The 14,088-nt window shown below is 39.2% G+C and overlaps 1 protein-coding gene across 2 annotated transcripts in view; it reads right to left on the reverse strand.

Moving 5' to 3' along the window:
- The window catches only part of SH3GL2 (SH3 domain containing GRB2 like 2, endophilin A1), a 202,582-nt gene that overhangs the window by 51,715 nt on the left and 136,779 nt on the right, over positions 1 to 14,088 (reverse strand). For both annotated transcript variants that reach the window (XM_059071062.2, XM_067041444.1), the window contains exon 2: positions 6,601 to 6,669. In XM_059071062.2, the coding sequence (XP_058927045.1) occupies positions 6,601 to 6,669 (69 nt within the window). The remainder of the gene's footprint in view (positions 1 to 6,600; positions 6,670 to 14,088) is intronic.

Here is a 14,088-nt window from a genome sequence, read left to right on the forward strand (position 1 = left end):
AAGGCTAACTTCTCTCCACCTCTGTCCTCTTTTTGTCCAGAACTCTTTTTGCTAAACAAAACTATACTGGGTCAGCCATGGACAAGGTGAGGCCATCACCCTGTGAGAACCTTAAACGCTCCTTGTCAGGCTCTTGCTAGGAACGCTATTTATATACCACAACTATCAATGTCCAACCATATACCCTCTTATTAACAGGCCTAGTATAACTACCATGAATTAAGAAGATTTCCACTTAAATAATTTATTATAACTGGCAAGAGCTTATTCCCATTTGAGAATAGCACAGTTTAATTCTGAACTTATGACATGTAGCTAATGATTTTCTTAATGCCCAAATTTTCCTACTCCTTGAAAACAAGTTTTGATGTGTCCCAAACAGCAACTTCCATTTTTGTGAGCACCTGAGCCTCTGTTTCTTTAACTACCCTTGTCTGGATTGGGGCAGGGAGTCATTAAGGAAAGCTGTTTAGAGGAGGTGAAGCTAACTATATAAGATACAGGCATGTTTGCAGGAAATAAAAACTTACCTGTTTGAAATAAGTTCTGGGTTTTTTTCCTCAAAATAAAAGCATAGGCACATATTCCTCTGGTCTTTTTACTTCAATTTTCTCATTAGCAAGATTTTAGCAACTCTCAATACATTAGCAGGTTCTTCCTCCACTAACCAGTCTTGTAATTTACAACTATGGGTAGGGAGAGAAACAGCTCTCTCAACCCGCTTTACTCACTATAACATTTCCCTTCTTCATGCTAAGTCAAGGGTTGGCAAACCATGGCCGGTGGGCCAACTCTGGGCCACTGCCTGTTGTTAGATTTTTTTCCTTTTTCAAAAAAAAAAAATTTATTTATTTATTTTTGGCTGTACTGGGTCTTCGTTGATGCGCGGGCTTTCTCTAGTTGCGGCGAGCAGGGGCTACTTTCTGTTGCAGTGGCTTCTCTTGAGCCTAGAGCATGGGCTTTAGGTGCGAGGCTTCAGTAGTTACAGCACTTGGGCTCATTAGTTGTGGCTCACGGGCTCTTGAGTGCAGGCTCAGTAGTTGTGGCACATGGGCTTAGTTGCTCCGCGGCATGTGGGATCTTCCCAGACCAGGGCTCAAACCTGTGTCCCCTGCATTGGCAGGGGGATTCTTAACCACTGTGCACCAGGGAAGTCCCCATTGTTAGATTTTTAAATAGTTGGAACAATTCAAAAGAAGAAGACTATTTTGTTGCACATAATAACTATACAAAATGCAAATTTCAGTGTCCTTGGGTAAATTTTATTGGAACACAGCCGTGCTCCTTCATTCAAATACCACTGATGCTTGCTTTTGCTCTTCAACAGCAGAGGTGAGGAGCTGCAACACAGACCACAGATGCCCTCTGGCCCACAAAGCCTAATATATTTACAGAAAAAGTCTGCTGCTCCCTGTGCTAAGGTTCTTTCACAAAGGCATGCCACACTGAATCTACGGATGCCCATCATTTCACCAGCTGTCTCAGTCTTTAGAGACAAGACACAAGAGAACCGAAAGGCACCAGATTGACTAGAATGGGGCTATTGTTTTGAGGCATCTGAACATTACCCTTCCCCATTGGAAAAGGAGCAGTCACTGTTTCCTGAACACCGGTGACAGCACAGGTGAAAAACACAGCATTCTTTGTGGACTAACAAAAGGACTGAAAGATATGACTTCACATCATCAGACACTGCATTATACCAGATGCTGTCACAGGGACACAGTAGCAGAGTTTAAGAAAAATGAAATGGACATCTTAAAATGGAGCACAGACAGTTTGTGGGTTTAGTGATCAATACTAAATAGATGAATTAAGCACCCACTTAGACACGGGCTAACTTACAGTGGTTACACAAAAAATGTCATATGAAACACGAATATCTTTCAAATTCTTAATTTTTCTGTCACTGAAATTAAGAAAATGTCCCTATTAAGAAGGAATGCACACCCACTTAAAGGACAGGACCTGAAGGAGAACACCTAACTAAACAAGTCACAGAGACACGATGAAAACAGTATCCTGGGAAAGTCTGTCTGGCAGTGAGATACAGGCTGGTCCAATAAGGGGATGTTTTAATAGTCCCCTACTGATATGGAAGAATTAATGTACCTGTCCCCAGATTGCTCTGCTTTACAGCAGTTACCTTATGTATTTGGAAAGCCGGATTAATGAACTGTGTGTTGAAAACAAAAATAAACAACACATTTGGCTGAGATTGCCCCAATGTATTTTTCTGTTAATCTTCTTAGGCATTTACCCTTAATGAACATTGGCTTGGAAACATGCTGCAAACACGTAACTGAGAAGAAGCTAGTCTTCACTAAATTTCAGGATAAGCAGAAAAATGTCTTTGAAGCTCATCTTGTTTGGGGCTCCCACCCATCCTACAGTTCCACACCAGCAAGGGAGTGTCTCAGTACCGTAATCCACACCTTCTCTTTTACCACCACACCCATGAAGAAGACATTCACGTATATGACAGGTGCCCACGGTGCACTCAGGGATATGTGAAACTCTGAGCATGCTGGCTGGGACTTTACTCCTTTCTCTCCCATTTGGGATAGATCACTAGAATCCAAGTGAGACTGACATTATTAAAAATGACATTAGTAACAAATTACTTGCCACAAAACTCGAAGGAGATGACAACTATTGTGCTTCACACAGAATGTGGGAACCGTGGGTTTAGCCTCTCTTTAAACATGGGCAGTGATGGGGAATTCAGTAATCCCCAAGGCTCTTTTTTATTTAAAAAGCTCCGACAACAAAAGGTTCTTTCTTATGTTGAGTCTGAATCTATCTCCCCATAGCTTCTACTCCTTAATTCTAGCCTGCCACTTGTGGTTAAACAGAAGGATCTAGCTCCTCTCCACCCAATGTCTAGTTAAGAATATGGAGATAATGACCATGGACATTCTCCTATAGCGCTTCCTCCACAGGCTGCTCTGCACAATACATTCTCTCACTTGTATAAGGAATGACAATCTTTCCATTCTTTCTCAACATCTGCTTGCCTTAAAACTTGAGGCTGCCCCTTCAGAAAAATTCCGTTCTCATTAAAATGGTCTATAGCCATGCTTTCATCTTGAGGACTCCTGGTTTCAAGAGCAGGGATTGCCCATGATACTTTTCAGGCTGCTAAAAGAGACACTGTACCCCTTGGTTTGGACTGCTACATTACTCATATACACAGAAACAAAGAGAAAATTTCAGGATTTAGTTCAGGTGCCCTTTCTTCTAGGAAGCCTCCACTCATCTACCCAACCTGAGTTATGTCTTCCATGAAAATACTTCCCAAGGCATCAAGCACCATGTCCCATAAGACACTAATTTATGTGTGTATATCTTCCATCAAAACTGGAAGCTCCTGAAGGCAGGAACTGTACCTTAATCATTGTATTCTTGGTGCCCAGCAGGATGCCTAACACATGGAGGCATTTACAGATATTCCATGTGAATTAATGAACATAACCACACCACACACACACACACACACACACACACACACACACACACACAATCACTGCAGCAACTGATGTAAATTTCGAAGAAACCAGAGGTCCCTCAAATTCTAGTGCTTCCTCTTGACAAAAAAGTCTGCAGCTTTTCAAAGAAAAAAAATCCACACAATGTCTGTACCATGGTAAGAAATTTAGTCTGTGTTTGAGGAAGCTTGTAAGCAACAAATACCATTTAAAATGAACAAAGAAACAATTCCATTCAGGCACTTAGGAGGACAGAAATGGTTACAGGCAGGGTTCTTACAGCTACAACACAGCCGAAGGAGTCCGTGCAATCAGCTCCGAGACGGGAAGGCTACAAGGGCTAAGAGATGCACATGGTAATTTTACTGTATCTCAGCAGGAGAGTGGATGCGGTGGCTGATTATGGAAACAATCTCTAGGAATACCCACTTCTCTCTCCCAGTAGTGCTGCGTGATGCAAATCTCTAATTTGTCTCATTTTGTTGTCTCACTGCACCTCTGAGAATACAGTGAACAAAGGTCTCTCTGCTCTAAATGCTTGATGAACAGGAAATTGACCATGGAAAGGTGATTCTTCTGCAGGTTTGGGAACACTGAGCTAAAATGGTTTTGTGTGTAATAATCATATAAACAGAACAGATTTGGAGTCTAAATCTAAAGCATGTGCTTTCCAATTACCACAGAAACCTCTACCTTTAATGTGAATTTAACATAAGTAGAGATAATGCAAAAGATGTGTGGAATGAAGCAGAATAAACTATTTCCACACCTCACTAAAATCTAAATCTCTCAGTCTACTTAGTTATAAACCCAAATACAAAACCACAAGTGTGTTATTCAATCAGCAAAACCTTATTACGGTAATATATAGATTTTGAAATAAAAGCTTCAGAAACTCATTATTTTCTAGGAAACAAGAGAAATAAACCTTACCAACAGACTCAGAGGGACCTCTGCGGGTCTTTGCCTGAAGTAAAATATTTGTAAGATCCTCTTTTATTTCAATTACTTTGCAAGACTGGCATGGATTCAAAGGCTTAATTAGTTGTTCAGTTATAAACACTGTTCTCCAAATTTCTTATTCTTTTTAATCTCATTTAAGAAAGAGAAAGGTAGTCTGTCTCAGTTTAGGCAGTGGACTACCGAGTTTATTACCTTGTGTCCTGGCAGAGGCTGAAAGCAGGACTCAAATTCTGATCCCTTAGTCCTAAATTCCTAAACACCTGCCTAATCTGTCATTAATGACAGGGCACTGGCCACGTGGACTATTATACACTCCCTCCAGGGTGGGGATGGGAGGGAGACATCAAAGGATAAGGGGGACGAAAGAACACTGGGTGTAGACAGAGACTGGTTCAAATGCACAGACCCACAGGGCTGCTCATAAAGAGGGGTGTGGAACTTTGGGGACTATGGCAAGCAGAGGAGTCAAAGCCAAGTCATTCTGAGCAGGTGTGTCAGGTTCTGGAGACTCATTAAATCTATTCTATCAGTGAGGCTCCCTATTCTATCAGTGAGGTCCATCTCAATAACTTAGCCAGAAATACCAGCTAGGTAAACACTAAACAGTCTCATTTCACAAGACTCCTGTCTCTCAGCAACTCATCTTTTATTCAGGAACTCAAATGTGTCCAGTTCTCTCTCTCTCTCTCTCTTTTTTTTTAAAACAATATTTATTTATTTATTTGGCTGCACTGGGTCTTCGTTGCAGCATGTGGGATCTTTAGTTGTAGCTTGCAGGATCTTTTAGTTGCGGCATCGGGATCTTTAGCTGCGGCACGTGGGATCTAGTTCCCTGACCAGGGATTGAACCTGGGCCCCCTGCATTGGGAGCACGGAGTCTTAGTCACTGGACCACCACAGAAGTCCCTGTCCGTTTCTCTCTTGCTTGCTGTTTCCTTTGCTAGAAATGCACTAGGCTCTGCTCTTACTCATCCTTTATATCCTCACTTAAGTATCAGGAGAGTGTTCCCTGACCACCCTATGTGGGTGAGTTTCCTCTGTTCCAAGCTTCTCTAGTGCCATGTTTCGTTACCCTTGCCACACTGGTCAGTATTTGTCCAAAGTCTGTCTTTCCCACTAGATTATGAATTTAATGCAGTCAGGAATGTTATCTATCCTGTTCACTACTATATCCTACATGCCTGTCTCAGAGGAGGTACAAAACAAGAATTTGTTGTATTCATCAATTAACTCTTCAGAAGAAAAACTGAAAAAGACAGGGCAGAAAGTAAAAATGTAGTTTCTGGGTATCACAGGCTTTTGCCATCCTCTCTGTTCAAGTACAGGGTTTGTATTCCCAGATCCTTTACTCATCCACAGTTTAAAATCTAAAATAATTAATTGCACAATGCGATACCCACTCTCCATCATAAGCCTATGTATCTCTTTCTATGGACCATCTCAAAGTGAAAGAAAAGTAAAAGAGAAAATATGGCATCTGTCACAAGAAAAATGAAAAGGCTTATTTTGTTCACCACCTCCACTCTCACTTGTTGAGAACCTGTTATCTTTTAAGGAAGAATGTTAAATGATTTATATTATTTTTAATCCTTAATAAAAGTCTCTGAAGAACGAACTTGTATTCTCCTTTTCCATTTATGAAAATATAGAAGCTCAGAGCAATATGCTGACTTGTGCAACAGGCAGTAGAAGTGGAGCTCAGGCCAAGGTCAGACTGGCTCACCACTGTGGTCACTACACATGCTGCCTCTGGCTGGCACAGTCCCCTCAGGAAAGTTCTCGAAAGCTAGAAAGTGACTCAAACTCTCCCCAAAACATGTGGTACATCATTCCCCACCTTCTCCTCTTTTCGTCCCACCCCAGCGCAATTCAAACACCAGCTCCATATTGCCTCTATTTGGAAAAGTAATGATAAAATCCATTATGACATTTCACCTTCAGGGAGGTTTTGTTCTTAGGATAGTAAAAAAAAAACAGATACTTTACATTTTCTGTTTTAAAACATACATTAAAAGGAGAGTACTTTTAAGAATAATAAAATGTATTCTCAGGTATCAGAGGAGAACGGTTTCCCCTTTCCTTTCTCTCTTCTCCACTTAGTATGCTGGGCAATTTTATGTCAAGGGAACTCTGAGTGATGAAGACTCACCCTTTCCATCTCTTTGAAGTCATCATCCAGCTTGGTTCCTTCAGCTCCTCCAACCTTCTCACTCACTTTCTGTAGAAAATAACACAAAAAAGGAATTATAAATAAATTTTCTTAAAAATATGTGTCACAAGTTTTAAGCACTTTGACAAACATCATCTAATACAATCTCATAACTATTCTCTGATGTAGGTGGGCCATCCCATTTTCATAGGAGACGGCTTTGGCTCAGCAGATATGAACAACTTACCAAAATCCATGCATCTGGTAGGTACTGAAGCAAGAATTCAGACTCATATCTTCTGATTTCAACCCTAGTGCTCTTTCTATTATATAAATCATCACACAACTATCAAATCACTAACGTTTTCATTTTGACAGTTCCAAGGGACCTTAGCATCATACGATAATCATTTCCCTCTGATAATGGATCAAAAATGCTACCTAGGTAGAAAATTGCTACATATTCAACCTATTCCTCAATGGGCTGTTGAACAGATAATCACAAGCATCTATCAAACCGGTATGAAAAATATTAGCCTAGCTGACCTTCAGATAAAAGAACTTAAATAGTAGTCTTACAAATCTCCCTGTAGCTGTCTATATCCTTATATACATAAGATAAACTATGTGGAAAGATGTTTAGGGTACTTCTTTGCTACCCAATCACTTCCCATTATCATACATTTTATTTTTATCAATTTACATATGCCAATGGTCATTTTCCACATGTAGAATTCATGTTCATTAAAAGATTAGATATTCTATTCGGTCTTGAAATAAAGACTCAAATTAAGTCTAATAAAAATTATGAAGGGATCACAAGGAAGATACTTTAATTTCATCAAAGACAGGAAATATTAAATGCTAATGACACCAGAATTTCATTCCTCTTAAAATAACTGTAAAGGTAGTTCGATGCTTTTTACTAAGATGTCACTGTGCTACATAAAGTTATCACACACAGACACTGAAGTATAATTTTTCATTTCCTTTAATAGCCACTGTGTTGAGGGTCTTTGCAGAGGATCCCCACCATGGCCAGACCTGCAGCAACCTCAGTAACAACTTGGGTCATCCAAGTGAGCTTGGGTTACCTCCTTCTAACAGGGTCCTGGGATACATGGCTCCATCTTTCTGGCCATGGAAGCTCTGATATCCCCTTATAGGGGGCTGAGGTATAGTCCTTACATTCTCTTTCTTTAACTCCTGCATTCTGCCATCAGGAAGACCTTTAGAAGACATCACTCTTGGGAAAACCAAGAGTCTGAATTCTATCACCACTCTGGCCCAGATTTCACCTCAGCAGCACTAACAGAAGGAATATGCTATGATGGAAGGGCACGGAATGGACTGCCATGGTACACAGAGTTGTTATGAAAATAAATGGCATAGTAAATATAAAAACCGGTACGTGAACCTGCAAGACATGCAATATATCCTAGTTCCGTTCTCTTACCAGTAAATTGTATATGTGATTAAATACCTTGGTCTTTCCCATCAGTTTATTTAACTGTTGTTTCGTACCTTGAGAAGAATCTAGCAATTTTCATTAACATAATACAATATTAGGCAGATAAAGGTCAATGATTAAAAATGAAATGTTAGTAAAAACAATATTCACATCTTTAATTTGTATAACTGGCACTTTCACTTGTAATTTATCATCCAGTATGCATACCATAAGAACTATGTAGAGCAGATATTATTCCTATGTTGCAGATGAGAAAACTGAGGCTTGCATAAATTAAACTGCCTGTCCATGGTAGGGATCTTTAGCTAGGAAGAGGTGGAACCAGGACCTGGAAGGCAATTTTCCCAAGTAAACCCTAGGTGGCTTTGCATTTACACCACAGCACTGAAGAGCTGTCCGTGGTGCTGGCTATTTCTGCCTGAAGTTCCTTTAGATTCAAAGGGCCAGATGGCCAGAGTCAGACTCACTGCTTTAACCTTCAGTCCTTGACATCAGCCCTCTCACTTAACCTGTATCCTAAGTGATGATGGCTATCAACTATTTCAACAGTCTGCACAGATCCAGATTTTGTGTAGCATCACTTATCACCAAATCTAAAAAGCCTGCATCAACTGTGATCTGGCCCAGAAGTCAGCTTCTTTACCTACTTTCTTAAAGATGTTTACCAACTCAGAAATGAGGATGGCAAGGCCTTAGAATTCAGTTTAGAACCTCCTAGTGGAATTCCAAGTGCCAGTAACTTAACCTGCATGTTGAGGTTTAAGTTATAGAAAATCAGGAATAGAAGGGGACTTAAAGGTTATTAATATTGAATTTTCCTTATCACTAAACAAATTTTACTATGATTTTTACACTGATTCCCTCCCTTTCACTTTGCTCAGTGATGGCAGTTTTAGCTCATACTTAAGCCCCTCTTGTGTCTTATTCTTGAAGTATGTGGTTTTCTGTTAAATTTGGCTTGGGAAACTCTAATCTTGTTGAACTCCTGCACAATAAAGCAATATAAGCTACATAACCCTGACTCAACTATCTCAGTTCTACCTGACTGTTTTTGATGTCATGGAACTCACTATATCACAAGGCCCCATTTTAGTTAAAGAGGATCATTATAGATATACCCCTCCCATGACCCGTGAATGAGATATTTAATTTTCATTTGCAAAACTGTCACAAAAACCAAGCGGCTGAGAAATGTCTCCATTTATAGTAACATTAGGGAATCCTGGTAACCTTGGGTTAATCACATTGTGGCCATCTCTAAGCCATAAAATATGACCTTCATCAAAAGCACAAGGGCTTATATAATACTTTCAATCCCATATTGCTCAACTGAGAGTAATTTTTTTTTTTTTTTTTTTTGCAGTATGCGGGCCTCTCACTGTTGTGGCCTCTCCCGTTGCAGAGCACAGGCTCCAGACACACAGACTCAGTGGCCATGGCTCACAGGCCCAGCCGCTCCGCGGCATGTGGGATCTTACCGGACCGGGGCACGAACCCATGTCCCCTGCATCGGCAGGCGGACTCTCAACCACTGCGCCACCAGGGAAGCCCCGAGAGTAATTTTAATTTCCTCCCATTTTGCATCCATCAACAGGTTAGCACCACAATTGCTAGCTCTATATCAAATGGGATCACACTGGCCATTAGTAATTTAGAACTAGTCCTGGTAACTCACACGGAAGACAACCCATCAGTCCACTGGCTTTAACTATTTGGCTTAAGTACTGAGTGGGAGGAAGGGGAATGCAGGAGGACAGAGAGGAAAGGAGAAAGAGAAAATATGAATCTTTCTATTGTCCACAAAAGTTGACATTTGAGCTGCTCTGAGAGAAATAGTTCACCAAATATACTGAATGAAGCTAACAGGTAGATACTGGTCCTGGTCTGATTATTTGGTTGATATAAATTTTCTTATCTAATTAGATTCACAGAAAAAGAAGAGTATTCAAAATGACATCCACTTTGTTCTCAGGGCTATTTTTTTTCCCCAAGTGACAAAGGATCTAGACATATCAAGGCATTGAATTAAACAATGTGTTAAATAACAATCTTCTCACTCCTTAGGAGTATGCCAAACATTTTCTCCTCCTGTTCTTTAAATAACATTACCAAAACTTCTATTGCCTTTGTGTATAAGACTCAACGTGAGGAAGACAGGCTCCCTGAGTTCATTTGGCCAACGATGAGTTTTGTTTTCCTCACCTAGCACCATTTATTTAAGAATAGTTTTGCCCTACTATTTTCCAGTGAGGTGGTTCTTAAAACCAAGATTTCATAGAATTGAATGTTTTCCGATGCCGTTTAATATACTTTAGCTAATATGCTTGCTTTTTGAGAAATTGATCCCCTATTTAAAAAAATATCAGCAAAAGTTATTTGAATCAAACAAAACAGTATAAATGAGTCGATATGCCCACCTGTAATGTCTAAAAACAACTCTTCTGTTCAAAATCTTCAATTGTACCCGTGTAGCACAACACTGAGAGCTTATACTTTTAATCTTATTTTCTATTACACTCTCCATATATTCTGTATTCCAACCAAACCGAAAATCTCACCTTCTTCTATCTTATTCTTCATTGTATTCCTCACAACACATACTCAGTAAAGATTTGTGGACTGAACTACAGTGTAATTTTGTAAACGTTAATGTTAAGATGACTGAAAGGAGGCATAAAGTAAGGCAAACAAGACTGATGACCTCACTCAGGGACAGTTTTTATCTTCAAAAAAAGGAAATAAATAATATAATCAACTCACATTTTAAATTAAGTCTTAATTCTGAGTCTGCAGTAGTGTTGTCTCATGCTATTTTTTTCTATATGCCAAATAAGAAAAATGTCAAGGAAACCAGCAGCAGGAGGCAGCTTAAATAAATGACCACTGTTCCCAGCCCAAAGGATGCCTCCCGCTTTCCAACAATGACTCACCCTCCCCCGCATTAACTGTCACCTCTCAGCAAAAGACACTCCATTCTCTATTTGCAGCTCTGATTCTTCCCTGCATTGCATTTCAATCAAACACTGAAGATCCAACTACCATATCTCCAGCTACTTTTTATAAAGGCCTCCTTGAAAATCACATCAGTGAAATTCAATAGACTTAAGACCAAATTGATTCATACGTCACTGCCTAATGTCCCTGCAAAGTTATTTACTGCAAAGTTATTTACTGCCTAATGTCCCTGTTTTTGTTTCTTTGTCTCATCATTCATTATACAAAGCCAGGTTTCCTTAGCATCCACCAAATATGCTGTATTAATTCTTTCTGCCTTGTACCTGGACCTATTTCTCTTTTCTTATTTTCAAATCCTACCAATTCTCTAAATTGCTCACCCAGATTTCACCCTCTCCATCTTCATCTTGATTGCCCTAGATGGAAGTTACTAGATTTCCTGTGAACTCTTAATGAAACACATCAGCTGTTGGACTCCCTGGAACCAGCTACTTGATGAGTAAAATTGCGGAGAACTTCTGCTCATCTTATTGTAAGATGCAAAAGGTGGGAATCATGCATGTCACATGCTTCTTTGTTTGAAAACATCTGAGACTGCAGTACATAACACAGTGTTTGCAGAGTAGACAATTATCAGTTGAAAAAAAATGTATCTCAATGAATTATTCTAAAACCAAAATAAATTGAAGGAGGACACTTAACTATGAGTGAACACTGGTTCTCAGTCTCCTTTCTGAGACTCTTACCTCCTCTGTAAAGTGTCATATCTTCTTCTCTGTCAACAGGCAAAAAAATAGAAAATTCAAAATATTATTTTCCCAATATTTGTAGAAAGGCATCACCTATGATAATAAATAAAAGAAACCCATACTCTGAATCTTTATGAAAGTTCTTTATTATTCATTGGTTAGGTCCTAAAAATTAAATGATAATACTTGATGACATACCCAATATTCAGAAGGAAACAGAAAAGTCAAAATTACAGCAGTATTTTCTTGGTATCTGGCTAAATACAAGTAGATCTTGTTTTTCCAGATGGTGGTATTGCCATGTATGAAAGGCAGGGTGGATACACTTTATGGGATATAGGTTTCACACTAGTTTTTCTTAGCTGTCATTAAATTGGAATGCTTAAATGCCATGATATTTTGAAAGTGAATTTCAAAAAATATATATTTATTTCTCCCGTCAAGAAAAATTTTGTATTCTTTCTTAGAAAATGAGTAAAGGCATTTTCATCATCTAAATTGAGTTAATTGAGCTAACTGTGCTAACTCTATTTCTCACTATATTGAAGAAAAATAGAAAGGTTCCTAAAAATCTAAAAACTAGTGATTTCTGCCCCCCCCAAGAATTCAATAGAATGACGAATGATTTTCTTCGAATGTCTGGAGCCAAAAACTTTAAAATGAGTTTAGGTGAGCTAAGCTCTTGGCCTTTTCCCCAGCTTTCAGCCTATCTTGCTTCTTGTCAAATACTATATACAAAATGCAGAAATTAATTTGCATGATGTTCTGAGCTTCTGGTATGGTTCACTGGAGTCAAAAGCAATAACTTTCTAAGCCCTAAAGTGAGAACTTCCCATGGACTATGTGGCTAATTACTTACACACACCCTTCAAAGGGAGTTGGTAGGAGAGGTATCATGCAAGTTTCAGTCCCTCCCTGGAAACACAGTTTATACTATCACCCACAGTTTCATTCACAAGTGATCCTATTTTTGTCCTTCAGAAAAAAAAAAATGTTTTAAGTTTATAAAATGTGCAAAATAAAAAACCAATAACCACTTCTGTATTTTTCAACTCCCCCAGATAATCTAGTTCCTCATCAGATAAGGGGTAATTTAGCAAGGGGGATTCACAGAGTGGGACAGTATTTCCATAAAGTTTCCCATCCCTGGCAATAGGGAAAAAAATACACATTTTCATAGTCTACTGCAATAAGCCACCAAAATTGAACAAAACATAAAAAGACAGTGTCTGCTAAAAATAGACACTAAGACTTGGGGCTAGAATTATGTCAAGCAGTATTTTTTTTAAAATTCTATTTAAAGCTCAGTCATAAAATCCCTTGAGAACAAAGCAGAATTCAAAAAGAGAAAAAAAAAGGTACCAGTAATTCATTGGGGATTTCAGTCCTGGTTAATGAATAGCCTAGAACCTAATGCCTGATGACTCAGCTGATAAGGCAAAGGGAAGCGGTACTAGACCTTCGATTGTTAAGAGAAACTGCTGGGAAGCCCTTTTTTTCTTCTGTGAACTGAAATCACAAACTTCCCTGGATCTCTGTTTCCTCATCCACAAAATGGGGCAGGGGTAGGGTGTGGTTAGATAACCAGGAGAGCTCTAAGAGGTCTTCCAATTTAAAATTTGATGTCTATTTGTATTATGGTTAATTTGATGAGTCAATTTAGCTAGGCTATAGTACCCGGTTATTCAATCAAACACTAATCTAGCTGTTGCTATGAAGATATTCTGTAGATGTGTTAATTCCACAATCAGTTGAGTTTAACTAAATAAGATTATCCTTGAAAATGTGGGTGGGTTGCATCCAACCAACTGAAAGGCCTTAAGAACAAATCTGAGGTTCCCTGGAGGAAGAAGAAATTCTGCCCCCATATCCTACTGTTTCTGTTTCTCTGAAGAACCCTAACTGATGCAATTTCTACCTGCTGGAGTACTGTTTATAGTACCCCAAAGGTAGATAACTATTAGGAAAGGAAGGAAAAGAGAAAATACCATGCAAAGTGTTTGAAGGGAAAATGCTATGGAACTCTCCCCCTTCTCACTCCCAGATTCTCAGATTAGGGTTATTTTGAGGCAAATCTCCTTCTAAAATTTTTTTTAAAAGGACAATAAATCATCTTTAGTCGGAGATGCCCATAAAAAGTAGAGGAACTGACAGTTGCTGGGTCTCAGCTGCAGGGCAGGCAGCTCAGAATATGCTCCATTTCTATCACTAATGCTTGGACAGCCTTCATCCATCCATTCAAGGTAGGTACCTCACCTTTGCAGAAAGCAAACATGAAGGACAAACTGCAAGCCAATGGGTATTTGAAGACAC

Source organism: Kogia breviceps, chromosome 8 (genome assembly GCF_026419965.1).
Source record: "Kogia breviceps isolate mKogBre1 chromosome 8, mKogBre1 haplotype 1, whole genome shotgun sequence".
Classification (NCBI taxonomy): Eukaryota; Metazoa; Chordata; class Mammalia; order Artiodactyla; family Physeteridae; genus Kogia; species Kogia breviceps.